The sequence below is a fragment of the Talpa europaea genome, assembly GCF_964194135.1.
Source record: "Talpa europaea genome assembly, chromosome: 2".
In the NCBI taxonomy this organism is placed as follows: domain Eukaryota; kingdom Metazoa; phylum Chordata; class Mammalia; order Eulipotyphla; family Talpidae; genus Talpa; species Talpa europaea.
In genome coordinates this window covers 94,205,311-94,227,459 of record NC_140068.1, presented here as the reverse complement: position 1 = coordinate 94,227,459, position 22,149 = coordinate 94,205,311, and the positions used below count along the sequence as shown (strand labels likewise).

The following is a 22,149-nucleotide window of genomic DNA, read 5'->3' as shown; positions in this document are numbered from 1 at the left end:
GATATTCCGTGTTTCTCTTCTGAAGGGCTAAGCTAGGACACACTTCCCTTTGAAAGGTGATTTTAACAATCTCAAGACTGGCAGAAATCTGCCTCCCAGGCGTAGCTTGGCCATGACGCACTGCAGTAGGCAAAGTCACCACACGTGATGCTTGAAGAGTTACCAGATTTTTAAAAATTAAAAATGCATTAACATAGAGCCTCCACGTTTTCTGACAAAATCCCTCCAAAGAGCGCCATAGCTATGAAAGAAAAGGCACTTTGTGCTAAAATTCAGAGGATCTCTCATGAGAGACACCACCGCAGAGAGGCCCAGCCAGGCCAAGCTGCAGGCCACCCTTCACGGCGGAGAGGAGCGTCCCTCAGGCAGGCATCTGCAAAGGAAAAAACTGGAATCATGATTACAAGGCAAAATGGTTACTTAAAATTGGGAGAGAAAAAATACCAGGAGAGGAGACACATCACCAAGCATTGAAGAGTGAACTGTACAGGATGTGTAGACTGGCTCTGCACCTTCTATTGGTTTGGTTCCTTCACCACTTCCAAGAAGGTTCTGGAGACCTCGCAGGAGCAGGAACAGCACCATAACAAGAGGGCTCCAGGCCTCCTGCCTCCGCCTGGGCTCTCCCTGCTGTGTTCCCAGGAATAAATTGAGTTCCTGTTGGCAGCACTTACAGGTATTGCTGGTCCATGACAACATCTGTCTTACGGATTTTTTGATATAGTCGTGATGAGAAAGTCAAGATTTTCCATGTGATCTGGGATTCCTTGGCAATGACCAATAGCTTCTGGGCCTTCTAAAAGCCACCACAGAACAAGGTGGTATCCCTCTCCCCTCAGCACTCAGAAAAGCAGCATGAGGAATTTCGATGAGCAAGAGGGAGAAGATAAACCGATGGGCTGAGGGTCTTTATCCTAGTACCATAAATAAAGTGCACCGTGAATGGAGGCTGTAAAAAGCCACTCGCCGAAGGCCGAGGTATGGGGAGAAACTACCATCACCACCCCTCAGAGAATGGTGGATCAGTTCCTTCAGCCAAAATGCTGGCTGCTGAGGCTTTCATTATTGCTTTATTTCTTTAGTACTATGGAAGTTTTAGCTGTAAAGAAAAAAATATGAAATACTTGATGGGCTTGGCAGAAAGCATGTCAAAAAAATCACAGGAATTGGCTGACATTTGCTGAGTACGTGTTACAATCTCATGAATGTTGGATGATGGCTGTTTTTTCCCCTTCGTTCTGATGAACTTAGAAAAACTCAAGTTTTTTTCAAATACCTATCAAATTGGCTCATGAAGCTTCTCAAGAAGCAGGACTGCTGTTTATGGCTGATGTGTAGAAACGGTTGTCTTTGCTGTGTAAGTTTTCAGATGCACGGCAGAAGAAGATCCACTCACATGTCAGGGGATATTACCATGACATATTGGTGGGTTCCATAAATTTCTCCAAAGTCCTTTTTAAAAAATGTGTGAGGAAAACCATGATGTTGTACAAAGAACTCTGTGTCATGTAGGATTCCATTTCAAGGGCACTATTTTGCTGCTTTCATGTAGGAAGGTATTGCCCCCCGCGCAGTCAGGCCCTCAAAGCGTTTGTAAGTATAATTGATGAAGACCCAGTCTTTGTTCTTGTAGTCAGTCTCAGGGTGGTTACTTGTGGCCACTGGGGAAGAAACAAATGTGAGATTTGATTCACTACCTCATCCTGATGGACTATGTCCTGAGGACAGGACTCTCTGAAGAACATACCACAGTTTCAACTTGGGAAAGGTTCTTTTTCCCTCCGTGAATTTTCTACATTTGTTTGCCATTTGTTTTTCATAAATATTTTCAGAGTTTTATTTTTCCATTTCTCTCCTTTCCCTAACCTTTAATAAATAACAACACAAAAACAGACCTTTCAAATTTACCAACCCAGCTGAACAATCTAAACATGGGAGTTCATGTTTATTTTCCAGTCTACAAGGTCTCACTGCTTCCCAGAACAGCAGTGGAAAAATGCTTACAAAGAACCTGAAGAACTGAAGTTCCTCTCCAAGTTCTCCACCCTAATTTGTAAACATCACCCCACAACTGGAGAGAAATAATGCACTTATAAGGCAGCAAGAGGCAGTATTGGTGGTAGTACCTGTTGGCTTAAGAATATCAGATTCTGGAAACTCATCAAAGTTTGAGGTATCATCAATGCTTTTGATTTCAATAGATATTGCAGCAGGTCTCTCTCTGCCAAGAATAGAAATGCCAAAAATTAGTAATCATGGGGATCAATATTAATCAAGTCTTTCTCCAACAAAGGCCCTGATTTGACATGGAAACACTAGACACTGACAGGAAGCATTTATTTTCTCTGAAAATCTTGTGACTGCTGACCAAGCAACTCAACTGACTACATCCAAACAAAACATATTATGAAAAAATATGAACAATTATTCACAGCTAGGAAGAAAGACAAGAACAACAATCCAAAATTAATGCATTCCCCATGACGGCCCCTCTGTCTGCTTAAAAGGGAATCGGGACCTCTACATGCTCCCCAGGAGGGTTCTGTCCCACCAGAAGTGGCAACAACTAGGGTGGCTAGAAAAGTGGCAAAAAGGAGGCAAAAGTAAGAACACAAGGATGTAAAATACAATGATAAAACAGATAACAACATCGTCATCTTCTCTTTAGCCACCAATGAAAATGCAGAATAAAGGTCTGGGAGCGCAGCAGACAGGGCAGACCCTCGTCACCGCAACGCTGCTCAAGCCACCATGACAGCTCCTCTCCTTCCCCTCTCCCCCTGCACATCCCCACCGATCCTTCTCCCACTCCTTTCTCCCCTCTCTGTCTCTTGGTGATAGCCCCTGTTCTGTGGGCAGGAGAGTCCAGAGAGGTTGATGTTCTGTGTAAAGGCAAGGACAACAGACTTGTGAGATGCTCCCTTGCTGGGGAGGCCAAAGCTTGCTGTGCTGTGTAAGTGACTGCTAGCTTCAACATAACGCACGCGGAGCGTGGCTTACAGGGAGCCCCCCCATTCCGATCCTCACCATGAGTGAAAATCAGGAAAAGACCCAGAATTCTAAGTATCTCTCTTCCCTTATTTGGCTTGCTGATAATGGTGTTTCCAAATGAGTACTGAAATTAGTGTTGGAACAGACGTTCCGAAAGAATCCTAAAAGCTTTTATATGAATATACCTGATGTGCTCCCAGTCAACACCTTCAAAGAAAGAATTACATTTGATTTCCTCAACTCCAGGGGCTCCAATTCTATGTTCCCATTCACAGCAGAATCTGGAAAAGACAGAGACCTTTCAACACACCTCAAGTAGTCTCTTCAGAAAAAGAGAAGGAATAATCGCCCGTCTCCTTTCTTCAGGAATGGGAGGAAGCAGAGGGAAAATCCAGAAAATTACAAAAAGTTTTTAAAAAATGGCTTCATTCTTTGCTAGAGCAATAGGATCATGGATGAATTTTTATTTTCAGATTTCTGTTGAATTTGTAAAAATTCAGACAAAAAGTATTATACACATGATAGAAAATATACTAAACAGGGGCCTCCGTGGTGGTGCAAGGTGTTAAGCACAGCACTATGAAGCAATCCGCAGCTTCTGTACCATGAGTTCGATCCCAGGCCGGCCAGGGTGAAACTCACATGGCACAGCAGACCTCTCCTGGCCCTCCCGCTGCTCCCCTCAGCAGTGTATTTCAGTCAATCTGCCTGTTCTGTTCCCCGCTCTGGCTCTGGTGAATCCTCTTACCCCCCGCATCTCTGGCCTGTGCCCCAGCTCTTGTATTCATAAATAAATAAATCTTTTTTTAAAAAAAGAAAAAAAAATGGCTTCATTCATGTCAAAAAGCCTAGGTGGAAGAAGGAGGAGGTGTTCTCTGACTGATACCTCAGAATTAGATCCTTGGCTTTCTCAGAGATAGGAACTTCTGGAGGAAATGTCAAGGTTTCTTTCCAGTTCATCACCTTCTTGTATGTCTCTTGAGGAGTCTCAGAACAGAAAGGCGGGTAGCCTGTAATAAAAAAGGCACTTTGGAGCTTTCTCACCCTAGAACGCTGAACCTGAATGTGATCTTTTCCTCAGTATGATTCTATGTCTCTTTAATAACTCAATACCTCCTTCCCGCCAGGACAAGGACAAGATTTCCACTTATCCCAGAAAACATCTAGACCAATTTCTCACTTGCCCCCCAACTCTAAACCTAAAGTGAAGCTGTGCTTCGGGCACTTCTAGGGACGCAGATAAATGTTAGAGCTGGGAAAAGAAAGGAAAACAGAAAGAGTTGAGGATGTGCCCACAGAAGAAATGAAAGGATGAAACACCACGAGGAAGTGACTCCATGGAGAGACGCTCGCATGAGAGAAGTACCAGACATGTGGAACGAGGAAAAGGTGAAGGTTTATAAGTGACCGCCATGCCTCTGTCTGAGAACTAGAGAACCACGAGGGTAACATCACATGCCGTATGATGCTACCTGCCCTCCCAGTGGGCGCCCGCCTTCACCAGCAGCCACCCCGAGTTCCTGAAGACAGCTCGGCCAGGGGGCACCACAGCAGTCACGCAGACTCCCTCAGCACCACCGCGGGTACACTCAACTCTCCCAGCACTCACAAGCACATGGCCACCCCACAGAGGTGTCCCCTAAATACACAGACACACCGTCCAAAAAAGAGGAAGAGAGGTTGGAGGGCACCACGCTTTGAAAGCTTTGACAAAGGAAGGGGACAGCCACTAAGAAGTGAACAGTGCATGCAGCAATGGCTGGTTAAAGCTCTCTTCATGCAAAGGATGTTTAATAAATGCCAGTGACTGAAAGAGTTGCTAGATGGAGAGGATGAAAGAGCAGAAGAAAACACATGATAAATCCTCAGCAAAGCAACACAGATGCCAGTGAGTGAGATCACAGTAGGATACTTTTGATGGCTAAGAGTCTTCTACCAAGGAAACTTGACTTAGAACGACAAAGGGGGGAAAGTGTTTAGATCACCCCCAATTGAAACAATCTACTATCAAGGTAGGAATCTTTCCTGGCTGCACAGAAAAGTCCTCTGAAAGCATGCAACTTACCGATGAGCATCTCATACATGATCACCCCAAGCGACCACCAATCACAGAGCTTGTTGTACCCGGTCTGCATGAACACCTCAGGAGCAATGTAGTCAGGAGTGCCTACTGTGGAGAAGGCCTGAAAATGTACCACACATCAGGGAGGCCCAGCAAGCAGGAGGGTGCCCAGAGTTGTGTTCCAGAGGCCAGAGCCTATGAGTACCACCTAGAGCTCCCCACAAGCTAAATAAGTAGGATTGCCCAGTAGCTGAATGGCAAGTCTGATTTGCCAGAGCACTTCCAAAATGAACAATAAAGTTTTGTCAGTGAGAGACCCTTCCTAAATATGGCCAAAGTCCATAATTCACAAGGTCAAAGGTCCTAACAACTAGTGCCCTACTTTACTGAACACCCCCAGTATCAGGCTCTGTGATTCTTTATTTAACTCTCACAAAACTCAGCAAAGAGAACTTTATTAGCTCAACTTTGTCCAAGATCTCAGAACTAATTAAGCAGTAGAAGCCAGTCTGAAAATTAAATATCTTGCTCTATCATCATACTTTCCATCATATTTATTCTTTGATTTGAGGATATCATAAAAGAAAGCTTTATGATCAAAAGAAAGTTATACCCTGCATATCAAAAATATTTAAATGTCCAATTACCAAAGTCAACCAATTATGTAGATAGTTCTTAGAGGAGTATTTTCTAAATTTAAGTAATCTATCTTGTATCCCAGGACTGCAACACTAGGGAAACACAAGGTCCTCCACTGTGTTCAGCATTTGAGGGCTTACTATATGGAAGGCTCTATCTAAAAGTTATAAATTTCAAAATTAAAAATTATAGTTGTATAGTCTTTTAAAAATATTATGAAATATTATAGACATATAGGAAACAAAGCACAGACACTAAATACACATGTACCCATTACTCAAATTAAATATAGGTTCATAATCTGCTATATTTGTCTCAAATGATGCACCTTTTTAAAAGAAATGAAACTACAGATACCACATTTGCATCAATCAGTCCCTACCTTCCCACTGAGGTCAAAATTACCTTGACTTTGCCATGCTATGCTTGTAGAAATATTTGCAGACATGAAATAATCTTACTTCTTGTATATTAATGAAATGAACGGTTTCACAGTATATACGACACTATCCCACAATACTAAAAATTGTTTTTTTTAACTCAACATTATGATTTTGAGATTTATTCCTGTAGCTCTAGCTGACTCATTTCACCGCTGGATACTATCACTTATACAAATGTCACAATGTTTCTTAGTCATTCACCTGTCAATGTACACTAATGTTGCTTCCAATGTTTTACTGTGACAAATAACAACTGAATAAATATTTCTGTACCACATCTTGGGCACTGGGGCCAATATTTCCCAAGTATATATAGAAGTAGTATCTCTGGGTCCTGAGTTATGAACCTGTTCAATTAATTGGACATTTTCCACTTGTTCTCCAAAATGGTTAAATCTACTTAAACTCCAGCAATAGGAAGGAGCTTCTGGTGTTCCACATGTCACCTTTTTTTTTTTTTTTCAATTTTTACCAATCTAAAGAATATGGAATAGAATCTTGCTGTTATTTTACTTTATAGTTCTCTTCTTTCTAGTAAGGGTGAGGACATGTTCATAAGCTAGCCACTTGGGTCTTTTTACCTGTGAATTTTTGCTCTGATGCTTTGCCATTATTTTTTTTAGTCATGTCTTTTTTCTTTTTGACTTGCTAGAATTCCTTACGCCAGCAGGACATTAATCCCAATTCAGAATATTAATCTTTTATAGTTTTATATACTATATCTTCTCCCAGCCTGATGCTTATCATTTTTATTATGGTTTTAAAAATGATGTAATAGTCACATACCAAAAATATGTAATTATCAGATAATGAAATATAATAAAAATGAATACCCATGAGTTCAACTGAAGAACCAAATTACCAGTGTCACTCAAACCAAATGTGTGATCCTCTGAGCTCCCATGCTCAATTTTATATTTACCATTCCTCTGCTTTTATTTTTTGCAGTTTTATAATTTTATTTGATAATAAGGGGTTAGTTCTCATCCACATTGACTGTAGATTTTTGAAAGCTGTGACAGGCACATAGGTAACCTGTGTGCACAGCTGGCTCGGTGACTCCACCCTCACTCAGGACAATGGCACACGGTACTGAGGGACAGGCCTCCCGTGGCCCACAGTGTTGCTGAGCCCGGTGGCAGTGTCCACGGTGGAGTCTCTGTTTTCTCATTGCACATTCCCATGTCTCCTCTAGTGCTTGGCCCTGACGCCCACTCCATGGACATGCCTGTGAATGTCATGGGGAGTTCTCCAGGAACGACCTTGGTGACGGCAGGCCAGCCCAGCTCCTTCTCACCACCCTTCTTTGCGGGGACCCAGCTGCCAGGCCGAAACAAGAAAGGAAAGGCCTGTGGGCAAGCTCCTCTGCTTTTAAAAAGAAATTCTATCATGCCACATCTCTAAATGAGATCTCTTTGAGCTTTGTTAAAATGGTAACATTCTACACGCAGTCTTCAGATATTTGGTTCTTCCTCTCAACATTTTGTTTATAAAACTGATCCATGATGTCACACGTCACTGTACTTTCAGAATATAACTAGTTTCTATTCCAGAATATAACTAGTTTCTTGTGGCTGGATACTGGGTTATTTCAGTTTGTTGCTATTACAAAAAAATGCAAGAAACCTGTTTTATACATGTCTCCTGATTTACATAAGAGTTTCTCCAGGGCACAGGACTAGGGCTAGAATTGCTGGATTTAGGGTATGCACATGAACTATCAGATAATTTCAAAGTAATTGAACCATTGGATTGCCCTGTCATTTGTTTACATCTTCCAATCTCCAGAAGTTGTTTTTTGTTCTTAAATTAAAGTAGCAAATAGTTAAATTTTTCCTTTATAATTTATATTTCTTATATCTCATTTAAGAAATCCTCCTTACTTCAAGGGTCATAAGGATATTGCCTTATATTTTCTTCTAAAATTTTTAAAGTTTTGTTTTCCATCTTGAATTTATTTTTGTGTGCAGTAGTATAGGATAGGAATCCATTTTTTTCAATATGAATAACTGTACATTGTTTTTTTTAAAGTATACATAGTAAATAACATAAATGCCAGTTTTGTAAGCTTTAAAGCCTGAAACATAGATTGGGCCCTCCCCAAGAAGCAGAGGTGCTTTCACTCTATTATAATTGTAACAGTGAAGAAACTACAGAAACTCTTCAATTTATGGACAGGATATAGTCCAGCAAAGCTGAATGTCACCGAAGCCGTATTTGTTAAAACCAGAGACTTATTGCTACAGGAAAATAATCCTTTCAAGATACTAAGCTGTTTTAAAAAAAAAAAAAAAAGCTTAGAATTATAAAATATAGGCAGCAATAGGCTCAAGCCTATGAGAGAAAGTAATGTTCTCACTCTGGGAACTAGAATGCCATATGAGCTCACTCTCACTTCACCACACTGGTGACACCAGGTAGCAGGTATTTCTAAACCGGGATGGCCCCCAGCCCAGACCTCTGTCTCTTATCCAATCCCCGGTGTCCTCCAACTCCAAGGTCTTTAATACCTCAAATCTACACCCTTCTTTTTCCTTTTGCTGTTGGGGGGCTTATAGTACTTATAAGATCTTCTCTCTTAAAGAATTTTGGTGGTTGTTAACATCATTTCAAACACTTGATGTGTCCTAACCTTATGGTTTCATTTTCGGATTTTAGGGGAAATGAAACAATTCAATTTCTTATTTAATCAATTCTGTAAATTTAACACTAAAAAAAAGTAAATAAACTGACAAAGTTGGCTACCCAGATATACTTCATCTCTTACCTCTGTGGTTTAGTAATTTGAAGCTGACTCATACCTATTTCCTAATCAGTTACTGATGCCTAAGATTACCCAAGACCACACAGCTACTTAAAACATTACAATATGATTTAAGCAGCCAACAAGTGAAATGAAAGTCTCTACTTTTTTGCTGATTTGAAAAGTAATATGTTGGTCAACAATTTTATATATATATATGTATATATATATTAGTCTTAACCTAGAGCAGTAAATTTATATTAAGCATTAACTAGTATTAACCTTCAGCTTGATACAAGAGAAATGAGGTCACCTATAAGGTCAAACGCGTGGGGTAGATTGACCTTTTGAAGACTGAGAGGTGGCATCATTTTCTTCAAGTTATCAAAAGAGGTAGTATGGGGATGATCATAGTACTTTTCTAACTCTACTACAGATAAAAAGGCAAGAACCTTAATCACAGCATGAGGGTCTTAGTGTATGCAGATTAAAAAAAATTTTTTTTTTAAATACTAACATTGTAAAATCTCCTTCCTTATAGAACTTAAAGTTTGATAAGTCCTACTGAATCTGAAATGAACTTCTGGCATGTGTCAGAGTATAAAGTTTGTCTTTTCAGGATAATTTAAATCATTTAAGTTTAACTACCTCCCAAATATAGTACAGTAGCCAAAGGTTAAATCTTGGCTTGCTTTAAAAAAAAGGAAAAAAAAAAAACCAACACGGATTCCTTACTTTTTGTCACCTTCCAAAACATAAGTAAATAATCAATTTCCCAATAATGCAGGTGCTACTGTCTAAGAAATAAGCTCTTCAATGGAAGGTCTCAACCTTCACTACATAGAAAGACCCAGAGTTCTTTCAAAAATCAGAAACCTAGACAACACACCCCAGACCAGCTGAGTTAGGCATCTCTGGGAGTGGACGCAGACATCAGTATGTTCTGAAGGTTCCCAGGTGATTCTGATGTGTAGCCAAGGTTACGATCTACTGGTCTATGGAGAAACCAAATTTGTTCCCTATCCCTCAACAAGCTGGGTAAACAGTTTCTCAACCACATACAGAATTTAGACACTTAAAGAGCAACAGAGATTCTTTAAAAAAGGAGAACCAAGATCTGACTATGCTAAACTTAAAAAAAAAATTCCCATTAATATTAGAAAAATAAATCAAAGACTATTTTTTTCACTGAATCTCTAAAAGTATTTGGTTTAAGTTAATGCCTCTTCCAGGACCCAGGTTTAACATAAAAATTCTAATACTCAAAGCATGGCCTGAGACCCATAATGGCCCTTAAATAAATAAAAAATAAGACGCCAGCCCTTTGTTCTTCTCAGTCATATGCCTTCCATGTTCACACATGAGTGACAGCCACTTACTAATTTATTGGTCAACAATTATACATATATTAGTCTTACTGCATGAGTTATTAAAGATATTACAGAGAACACTAATTCAGGATTTATTAAACAGTCTGGCAGAAGCATAATTGTTGCCAAGATATTATTGTCTACACAGACAAGTACAGGCGCCACCGGTGCCAGATAACAAAAGCGCATGGTCACCATTCTGAGTTAGTCAGTTTTCTGTTGTTGGTATTCTTGCTTTCTGATGACCAACTGCTAGATTACCTTTACAATCCTCAATTTCATTTGCTATGGGTGTGTGGTGATGCCTAAATATATAGTACTTTTGATGATATCTGGTCAATTTCCAAAAACTAGAAACTGATATGTGTGCACTGCATTACAAATATGAATCAATAAATCAGAATGAAAGTTTACCTAGAAGACAATATTTCTCTGGTGAATTTTTACTATTTAAGTAATTTCTGACATACTGTCAAGGTAAATGCAACAATGTACTTATTAAGCTTGTGGGGCACAGGGTTATGTGTACATATTCAAATATTTATAAAGTTAATAATGAGCACATTCCTTCAATTTCTCACCAAATTCTATCACCAAAATCTTTTTTTTCCATTACAAATTAGTTGAAAGGGCAGAGTAGGTGAATTGAGTAGTCTTGGCCTGCTTAAGTGAATCCAAATTTTAAGTTTGAGAACCAGTGTCTTAAAACTCTGGTTAGGTATACATAGTTTCATTTTGAGAGAACTCCAGCTTAAATATAACTCCTTTACCAGCATAAAAAATAGGGAAGGAAGAGGCTGTCACCAACTTGTAAAAGATCAGAATGAAATCATCTATTGAAAATATCACAACCGAAACCTAGTATTATCTGCCCTCCTTCAAAAGATGAGTTTGGGTGCTCCTGACATAATCACAGTGCTCTTTTAAGGTCATCTTAAAAATAAGAGATAATGCTGCAAACATCTAATCAATGCATATCCATGCACATTTTTTTTTTACTTATTCATACGTGGCTTGTAGCATTTAAGAAGTCACAGCTATTACTACTTACTAGCTGACGTCTATTTCTTTTCCAGGTTTCTGCTTTCCTTTTGGAATTCATGTTCTGGAAAGCTGAGGAGAGAAAACAAGTTCTAATCAAAGTCTAGAGAGAAATGTTTTACTACCTCTGTTAGGCTCTGGTTCAAGCCACCTGGAACTCTGAAGTCCTGCTTTTCTGCCAATGCATCAATAACTCTGGATAACATATTTCCCACAAATTCTGTAAGTCCAAATCAGAGGCTCTAAAGCATTATCTTGAATTACACATGAGACTTGCAAACAGCATTTTCATGTAGCTAATATGGACACAGACAGACCTTAATCAGAATTACAGGGAATCCAGTCTGGTTAGAAGCAAAGGCCTTAAAGAGGACGAAAACATTCACAATATCTAAAAAACTTCCAAGAGTAGGAAATAGTATGGAATCAGAGGCTTCTGAAATTATAACAGATCATTTAACATAAGCTTCTCTAAAAGAACTTTTAGCTTTACTATACAGTTTCAATGGTTTGACAGTGCTCAAGAAAAGTAATCCTTCTAAGATAAATTTCTTTCTGCCATGACAGAAAGCAGCACCCCGGATGAATCTAATCGAAATTGTTCCCAGGAATTTTCCCTCTACTATTTTTACTAGTCTGCCCCATATTTATCTTCAGTAACCTTAGTAGAGGTCCAAAGAAAGCTCTTATTGAAGCTGCCTTAAACTTGGTGCACTCATCTTGCTTCACCATAACATAAATCATGGTAAACCTGGGAAGATTATTTTTATTCTTAAAGATGCAAGCTATCAGAATCTCCTAATCTGTTCTGTATACTTTGACTACTACAAGAACAGCTCTTTTGGGCCCAGTTAAGAGATAAAAAAGCCTAATCTACTATGAACACTTACTGAAGTCACTGGGGAGACTGTGGTTCAGATTCCTGTAAAATTCTGTCCTGTGTGCTTTTTTCAGTCCTGTGCAAAGGCCAAAGTCGGAAAGTTTCACATGGCCCTATGGGGAAGAAAAACAAAGTAATGGATGGATGAACATTCACAGATGTGGAACAGAACATTATCTTCTTTAGCTCCTTTTAATGTCTGTTACAGATCCACGACCAAAATATGCTACCACTTTTCCTTTTATTACAGAGAAAGATATAACTGCAAATAAATTTGTGAAAGATCAGCAATCTATTATACCAATAAGTATTTTCATTCTTACATATCATCCTTGTTTCACGCAAATAATAAGCTTTTAAACATAGCATCTGTCCAGCATCTAAAGACAATTTTACAATTCTTTAACTCAACCAAATATTCCTCTGAATTTTTATGAGGTCTTCAAAATTCCCACTTTTAATGTCTATGTATTCAATTGACTTAGTACATCGTTGTTTGCCTAGTCATTCTCTAACACTGAATGTTTACTCTATTTCCAATTCTCCGCTCTCACCTGATGAGAACTGTGAGCGCCCTGTGACAGAGAGGGTCTGTTCCCTGTCTAACCACACTTGGTAGAGGATGGTTTTGTACCTGTTTGCTAAATGGAATAAATGAAAATTTACTTGAATTATTTCAATTAGGATAACTGGATTATTTCATGAGGATAAATTCCAAGAAGTGAACTTTCCCAAAGGCAAAGGGAAGAAACATGATTACATAGTTCTTGACAAAGGTTGCCATACTGTGTCCCAATTGTACATCTCTGATTTTATCATTCTCTTCAACGAAAATGTATACCTCCTGGGAGCCAGGCATCAAAGCTTTATATATGTTGTCTCACTGGCAACTCTTAAGCCACACCTCAGAATGATACATGACTTGTGGTGAAATGACAGAACCAACACTAAAAATAAACCAGGTTGATTTTCCTGCAGATCAGAACTTGGAAATGGGAATGATGATATCTTCCTGGTAGGAATGATGAGAATGAATGCAAGTAAGTTTCCTAAAATGGTGCCTGGCATATAATTAGCCCTAAGGAAGAGAAAAATGTTCTTGGGGTGGTGAAATTTTATGTAGGTAAGGAAGCAAAACCCAAAACTCCTGATGCTCAGGGGTCTACACTATTCAAGGTGACACAATAAGAGGAGCCATGCTGCCCAAGTGTGAGCCCCAGTGACCTCCACTACCTTCCCATGACAACACCACCTTCCTTCAGGACAATCTCAGGCCTTAAATTTCAAAATTCCTAGGGCACAAGGTACAATAGGGTACAATCCTATTCAGAGGGTTGGGTTTTATTGTTTGTTTTTAAAGAAATCCCATTAGGTTTGGTCATGTATATGTATGTGTATATTTGTGTAACAAGATTAAACTGCCAAAGAAGGAGTACTTTGAGTCCAAGAACCTGGTATCTTTGTTTTCAAATTCACAAATAACTTGTTCTACAAGCCAAGGAACAGAGTTTAATTTATAGTTCTTATAAGTCCCAGTTTTACCTGTATACCTCTGAGAGAGAATTATGTTTTAAAAAACAGTACCTAGAGGAAATGCTACTCAAGTCTAGATTTTCATGGAATTCTACTGCCACTGAGACTACAGAACAGAAATTTTTTCTATATGGCTAAACACATAAATGAGCTCATTTGTGAGAACATTTTTCCACAAGTCGGGGCTGGCATATTGTAGAAAGGAAATCCACAGCGTTCCCCACTCCTGCCCAGCTAGATTGAATCCTCAAGTTCTTGGCCTGTAAGATGTTTGCTGGACCTGAGCATAGACTACAGGTTACAACTAAGTACCTGGGGTTCAGGACCAGAGTATCTGAACTGAAGATCACACAAAGTAGGGCCAATGCTATATTAAAAATGTATCTGAACTTATGACATAGAAACATACTCTCATTCACATTAAAAACAGAAAATCAAGCTATTTTCTTTTAAGATACCAACTGTATATAAATTTTTGACATAAACAGAAAAGGAACTAAAGCTGTAATACCAAAACAGTGGTTATCTTTTTTTTTAAAAGATTTATTTATTTATGCATACAAGAGCTGGGGTACAGAGATATGGGGGGTGAGAGGATTCACCAGAAACAGAGCGGGGAGCAGAACAGGCAGACTGACTGAAATGCACTGCTGAGGGGAGCAGCGGGCGAGACAGGAGAGGTCTGCTGCGCCATGTGGGTTTGTTCCCTGGCCAGCCGGGGAACTTGTGCTGCAGAGGCTGCGGATTGCTTCACAGTGCGTTGCTTAACCCCTTGCACCACCAGAGAGGCCCCAACAGTGGTTATCTTTGAGTGATGAGATTATAAGTACTCCGTATACTCTGTATTATTCAAATTTTCTACTATGAATATACATTATTCACATAATAGAGAAAAAAAAACTATTAACCAAAAGAAATTATTTGACACCTTCCCACCCCAAGTAGACCAAAACTTGAGGTTTTTCAGATAGCAAAAGAAGTTATCAAGCTTACACAAGAAAGAAAAGCATCCTAGGAGTTAAATTTACTATTCTAGTAAAAAGAAAAGTTCAATCAAGACAACAATTCTGGGTAAAGGAAAATACACCCTAGAATTTTAGAACTGGAAGAGACATAAGTGCTTATCTGGATCAATATATTTATTTTATAGATAAGAAAAGTGAAATCAGAAGAGAGATTTGCCAAAGGGTGTCCTCTGGCAGAAGAGAATCCAATAGCACAGGGTATCCTCTTCTGGTTTGTTGTAAGCTTAAGAACCAAACAATGAAGCTCATTCAAATGTCTGAAAATACTGATAAAGAGGCCATAGCAGAGCTGAGCAAGACTCTTTCCTAAGCAGAAGGAAAATGATTTGGAACCTGAACTTTGTGACAGATTTGTTGTTTTGTCTTACTTCCTGGTTCTTGGCTGGGTTCTTCCTTAACTGATGAAGCTGCCTAATGGGGAGGTTTTCAACATGTATGCATCAGAATAGTTAATTATATGCTAAGAGAAGATGACTAACCTTACCTTTATTAAAAAATAACCAGCCTAATCAACTTTACTTTCCATCATTTTTTAAATGATACAAGCTTTTTTAAATATACAAGCTCACAACTCCACAGCTCCCTTACTGTGATCACAACAAGTGGTGCAGGTGTCAAAGGAGAAGCTGTTCAGATTGGTACATTCGCACTGATCATGATCCCACAGTACCTTGCTGTCCAGGAGAAGGTTGTCTGGTTTAATGTCTCTGTGGATGAATCCAAGTTGATGAATGGAATCTATGGCTAATACTGTTTCTGCTATATAAAACTGAGTTTCCTCTTCTGTCAGGGTGTCTTTTTTCATCAATAGAGTCATCATGTCCCCTGGAAATAAGAAGATACAAAGCAGCAACCACACACACACACACACACACACACACACATACACACACACACACACAAACCAATAACACATGAGTAAGCGCCAGTTTTCAGAGATAGAGTCCCTATCTGCCACCATTGGGCAGTGCTAAACAGGCCTCTGCTGTGTTCCAGAGACTGACCCACACTGCCAACTGGGGCAGAAATGGTAAACAGTTTCTGACACTTAAAAGGTAAAATTTACAACGTGGAGTACAAAGATATGTCACCTAAGTTAACTGATTCTGACTACTGAGCTTTAGAGAGAAAAAGACATTCTCTCACACTGCAAGTAAATTTGTTCAAGATAATTTTTTGGACTTGGGGGGGGAACCTACTTTACACAAATATCTACAAACTTCTTTATATCTAGAGGCAAGTGGCACTTCCACATAGGTTATACTGCCATTATTACACAGAGGCTGAAATGCCAAACAAAAACATAAACGCTTTGAGCGGTTGAGCGCAAGTTCTCTAATTTCTAGTCACTAAAACATAGAACAAATAAAAAGACGGGATTTAGGTAGCAAGTGTTAGTCAACAAAAGTTAAAAAGGAACTGAAAATGCTATGTACTAGGAAGTATAATAGCTGCATCCCAAAAGTGTACACTGATACCTCTCAAAATCAGTGGGGTGTTTTCCTCCAGGGTTTTATTATAGGTATTTAAATATAAACCAATATGCTTTATGCAACTTTTACAACATAGTATCAATATTTTAGCAGTTATAAGGTAACTGCTAAATTTAATTATATCTGTTTAATACCAACAACATAAAATGGAAAAAATAAATCTGATTCCTAACTCAACAGTTAAGACAAAAGCAAAGCAAAGAAAATATGTATAAGTAGTTTAAAGCTAAGAGAAACAGGAAAGATTCAGTTGAGAACTCACATAAAGCCACTTACATTAGAAAACAGGAAAAAGATAAAGAAACCTCTGATTTTCATAAAGCATCATGCTGCTTTTTGAATTTCATTTCATTTATAACTTTGGGAGAACTGTTGTATTCTTGGAGAAAAACAATTATTTTACCCTCAGGCAAAAATTAAACCATTTGAAATTTTTTTTTGACCCAAGAATTGAGATATAAGATCTAAGCACTCCTGGCAGCCACACCACAGACGTGGGGGCAGTGCACGCAGGCCGGCTCTAGGGTAGCTGTGTGGCCTTAACTCTGTGGCCCAGGAGAGCAGCCAGTGGCCTCACCTGTGCGAGCTTGCCCAGATGATCAGAGAGCTCAGGCCAGATGGTCTATGGTTCTGCAGGCCAGCTCCACCAAGTGCAAAGGGCAGGGTCCAGGAGACATGAGAAGCTATGGAAGATGGCGCAGGTAAGGCTTAAGGAGACACACGTCAAGGGGCTGGTGGCTGAGCTGGTTCTTACTCCTATTTAAGAATTGGCATCTAAATGTTAAAAAGTTTTTCTTCATTCTGCCCGACAGACTCTTTTCTAACCTTCATTAATGAAAAATTATTGATGACCCTAAATCTAAACTAAAGGTTGTCACAAGATCAAAATAATATGGCACAATTATATTTGCCTTACTATAGAACCAAAAAAGAAAACGTTTTATTCTTTTCCCATCAGTGTGCCCATCATTCACATGCTCACAGGGAAACAGACTGTGTTCTCCAAAACAGATGGTATGTTCTGTTCTGGGTCTACGTTGGAGCTGTCTCAGGAGATGTGCATGCTGAGTTATATAAAACCAGAAATCTCAGAAATGAAAAATTGATTCTGACTACTAACAGAAGTAATGAGAAAGTCACTATATTAATGGAAGTTAAAGAAACAAAAAAAGTTGAAGCAAAGAATGTTATAGCTTCAAATTTGTCACTTGGGTAACTGATTATACATGATTCCCACTGACAGGAGAGCAAGCAGAAACCCTAGTTTATTCCTATGTACTTGAAAAGAAAAAGAAAAGAAAGAAAAAAATGTCCATCTAAAATCATGAGAATGAATGAGAAGGTTACTTTTATGGCACTAAGAATTGCAGAAAGGCACCCCAGCACAAGACAGGTTACTGACCTCCTTTATAGACCTAAAAAAGATATAGAAAGCAACTTTGTGAGCACAATTAAAAGTAGAAAGAAGGGTTAATTGATGTGAGAGAAACCACAGAACAAAAAGGAAAAATAACCTTTCATCTTCAAGTAATTACCTCCAGGCAGGAACTCCATGATTAGGTAGAGGTTTAGCTTATCCTGAAAACTATAGAACATTTTCACAACCCACAAACTGTCTGCCTCCACTAGAATGTCACGCTCCGCACGAATGTGGCCAACCTGGAGGTATATGCATTTGATTAATGACAAGCTTTGCTCTGCTTTATTAGATTGTATATCTGTTTAAACAATTTAAATACTGTTTTGAGTATTAAATTGTAATGATGCAAACAATTTAATTTATACTTAGGCAACCACACTAATTCAAAATGACATTTGACTTGAAGGTATTTGGTGATGAAAACTTGAGTGATGAAAGGCTTTAAAAATGGCAAAATGAATGAATTTACAACTTTAACAGTGTTATCAACTGAAACGCTGATTAGTTAAAATTACCATTGTTTTGCATATCTTTTTGTTACAATAATCCTGTGTGATAAAGTCCCCAAGATGAGGCTATCTGAACAGTCCTGCCTCAGGTCTGCAATGGTATCTGTAGTGACAATGTCCTGGTTAAAATTCTGGAACATGATGCCACAGCATTTAGTCACTGCTGTGCACAAAGTAACTGCTCAATCAATTCTTACAGAATTGAAATATAAAAAAAGTTATACTAAGAAAAGTTATAGTTTCAAATTTTATGAATTTCTAACATTCTACTTGTATTGAAATGTCTAGCTTAGGGGACCAAGTTCCTTAAAGGTTTGGGAGAACAGGTAGAATTACTTCAATAAAATAATGTTTATCAAATTTACCTTATTTACTTTAAATACGTTAACAGTAATCAAAACATGGCTACATATTACCAAATCCTGTCCCAATCATCTTTCGGAAGCCCAGCTCTTGATCTCAGCATGCTATAGGGCTTGAGTTCTAGAATATGTTGAAGGGCAAGACGCGTCAAGGCTCATGAGATAGCTAGCACTTCTCTGGGCAAACTCAGCCACTGTTTTCTGTTTGAGACAATGTTCTGTACTCTCGTTTGTTTTATAGGACTATCTTTAGCAGAGCCAGGCAGTCTCCCTTCTATTTGGACATCCCTTCCATTTGGACATCTATCTCAGTTGTCTATGCTAACTCCCAGGGGGTCTAAAGACATCTGAGTTTACATCCTCATCCAGTCTCTACAAAAAATTTTAATAGCTTCTTTGGAAAAAATTTTAATAGCTTTGATGTTGCAGAAAACTTATAGTTTTACAATTATACTTAAGATATGAGGGTGGGGAAGATGGAAGATAGAGGTGATGATTTCATGTTATGAAATCATGAAGAAGCCAAGTAAGTAAAGCATCTCCCTTTACTCAGCTTTAATACAGAAGCAAAACTTTTAGAAACATCAGTGACACTTGCTGAAGGCAGTACAAGTGTACAAGGCAGTCTTCAGCTGCCTCTGCTTCCCCGGGCTCCCGCTAAGGCTTTTACCTGCTTCAGGAAGCCAAATAAAGGGGAGGCATTACTATTACCACTTGTCACTCACCTTGAAGGACAGAATAATGACTGCAACATTTTCTGTTTGTCAAATGGAAAGCTACAGTCTCTATGAATACAACTTGCCCTTCTCTCCTGGGACTGAAACAACAGTTAGGAATGTTGAGATCTAAGAGTGGAGTCAGGTGAATAAAGGGCAAGGGAAGGAAGAGCCAGTGGTGCAATTCACACCAAAGGCTCCCTTTTCCTTGTTCCATAAATATTTAATGGGGTGGGAATTACATGCTAGTTGCTACCCTAAGCACTAGAAGAGCAGAGATAAAAGTCAATTTTTGTCTCATCCAACCACTGTACTGGCATCACGAGTAGAGGTTTTCCTTTTGCATGGAAGAGAAACAGGACAAACAAACTAAGTGATGGTCTCTTATCTTTTAAAACTTATTTTCCAGGTAGCAGAAATTTCCATCCTATTGGACAGAAGGACAACTTGAACTGCCATTGGGTGGTTTTAATTCCTCCCCAGTTTAGTAAAGGCAAACAAAGAACAACTTTCCCTCAGGATAAGCTAACTATACCTACATAAAGTTGGACTCTGACTGTAAATATTTTCAGTCCTAGCCAAAAATGATGTATTTTCACTGATCTACTGCCTCTCACCCAGCATAAACATACTACATACTTCTCTAAGATGGTCAGCCCAGGTGGAATCTGTGGCCAGAAACATTCACTGAACCCAACTAAGATCAAAACTAGGGAACTGAGTCAACAATGTGAGCTAACAATTAAGTCAGTGTGCCATCTAAAATCCTGACTCCAACAGACAATTCCTTTACTTTTATGTAGAAAAAAAATTTTAATTGATTCACTATCTGAGAGAATGTCCTCCACTACCATGCTGGGCAACAGGCACATGCCACAAAGGATTAATAACTTTGAAAATCATGTGTACTTCTCTGTACAATTTTACTCTGAATGATCATTATTTGATAGATTCTGAGACTTGGGTAAAGCTAAAAGATATATGTTTTGTAAAAATAAGATTTATTTGTAAAATGCAAAGTATACTGACTAATCATAGAGCTTTATATTTTCTCAAAATTAACTGAAACTCTTTTAGTGCTTACACCCCCATACCACACACTAATTTTCAGGTAATACATAAATTGGACAGTTGTGCAGGTTTAATAAAATCAGTGTTAGTATAAACTATAGAGCCTGAAGAGTTACTGCCAGGGTGTTTGATACTCTCACCCCAAAATTCCTGGGAGCCTAAAGTTTCCAGGTAACATGATAATTAAGGAGAAAATTAAAATTCAAAATTCTGAGGTGGCACTCAAATGAAAGGCAGAGAAGCTTCAATGATTATACCTGAGTTAGAAAGGATTGGGTATAGAGCCAGGTCCACCCCTGCTCTTGGGTTCTATCCTAGTCAAGGGGTCTCCTTGGTCCTTCTGTAGCATCTGACCGTTTATAGGGTATGTGCAGTCATCACCAACTATAATCTGTTCTTAAGCAACCGGCTCAAACTAGATTTCTAGAAAGTCTGCATTTGTGATTTTAATACACTGTCTAATATTTTAAACCCTACTTATTTTGCATAAAGTACTTATGTATCTTATAAATCTATTTACAAAGTGTTTAGGTTTTAGAAAGTGTTCTTAATCACTGAAGGAGAATCTGCATTATATTTTTTTCAAATATATTTAGAAATTGGAACACTGGTTTCCTTAGGCAGTAATGAGTTACTCAGAAGACCCAACTTTGGTTTAAGTGTACAGAATGAAGTATATTAACACACAGTTTAAATTCCAAATTCTAATTCCTAGGCCTCAATTCCAAGGTGCAGATACAATTTCTATCTCTCAGCATTCAAGAAGTTCCATGCTACCATAGCAAATATGATCTCAAAAAAAAGGGCTCCTCCTGACAAAGACATATTAGGCTCAACTGGGAAACACAAATAGCAGGTGCAGCTCTACTAGATTTTCAATTTTAAAGACTGCACATAATGTGTTGGCATTATTTGTACTTTTACAACATATATAACTCCTTTTTTGGTTAAAGAAAATATTATCTATACACATAACAAAAAAAAAGACAATGATAAGAACATGCATTTTAATTAAACAAAAAGGATCATTTTAGGAGACAAAAAGCACCACTACTATTGGGCTTTACCTGCTCTTTCTCAAGCATATCTGCTTTGCGGAGTATTTTCATTGCATACACGTGCCCTGTGTCTTTCTTCTGTACCAGCCGCACCTAAAAGTTATAAAAGAAGTGCCAAATCAAGAGTTCTCAATGCCCAGCTAATGCTTGCATGTGTTATAAGGAATAATAATTAAACTGAAAATGTATTAAATTTTTAATATAAGCAACTAGCAATAAGGGTGCAGAAAAAAATGTTTCATTGTACCAAAATGGATATACTACACACAGTGAAGTCAGCACTGGGAATATCCTCAAATATTTCTACCTCTGAACAGCTCTGGCTCCCTCGTTAAACAAAACCATCTAATTTAAAACCCTCACTTTCTAACTTGAAGCCTCATTAAACTTCTGGCACATGCCACCCAGTCTGTTTGTTAGGGGGAAAGGATGTCTACAGCAAACTCCATACAGAACTTGTGGACTCCACCCCCACTCGATCAAGACACTGGAAACTACAAATCCCATGATCACAGAAGGGAGGGCTGCGAGGATCTGAGGGGGAAGTTAAGCAGCCAGATGTTCTGTTTGAGTATTTAATGGGCCACATGTCCGGGGTGTCGCTCTCTTGGCCTCACAGCGCGTGGTTTTTCACCAGCTCGGTGGGTCATTGGGATTCCAGGTCAGCAGAACAGATGAGGACCCACAGTCAGGCAACCCATTTTATATCGGGGTTGCTCTGTAACATGTTCAGAAAACCACGTAAATGATCACAACAACATTTAAAGCAACAGCAAAAGCTCCTAAAACAAGA

At 38.8% G+C, this 22,149-nt stretch overlaps 1 protein-coding gene across 1 annotated transcript in view; it reads right to left on the bottom strand.

The window, feature by feature from the left end:
• Positions 1-1,530: 1,530 nt before the first annotated feature.
• Positions 1,531-22,149, bottom strand: part of STK38 (serine/threonine kinase 38) — a gene marked incomplete at both ends in the record, with an annotated part of 30,770 nt that continues 10,151 nt past the window's right edge. Inside the window, 10 exons of the mRNA XM_084228428.1 lie at positions 1,531-1,661; positions 2,127-2,221; positions 3,177-3,272; positions 3,878-4,001; positions 5,057-5,174; positions 11,300-11,361; positions 12,180-12,282; positions 15,398-15,552; positions 17,756-17,879; positions 21,366-21,449. Of these exons, the coding sequence (XP_084084554.1) occupies positions 1,531-1,661; positions 2,127-2,221; positions 3,177-3,272; positions 3,878-4,001; positions 5,057-5,174; positions 11,300-11,361; positions 12,180-12,282; positions 15,398-15,552; positions 17,756-17,879; positions 21,366-21,449 (1,092 nt within the window). The remainder of the gene's footprint in view (positions 1,662-2,126; positions 2,222-3,176; positions 3,273-3,877; positions 4,002-5,056; positions 5,175-11,299; positions 11,362-12,179; positions 12,283-15,397; positions 15,553-17,755; positions 17,880-21,365; positions 21,450-22,149) is intronic.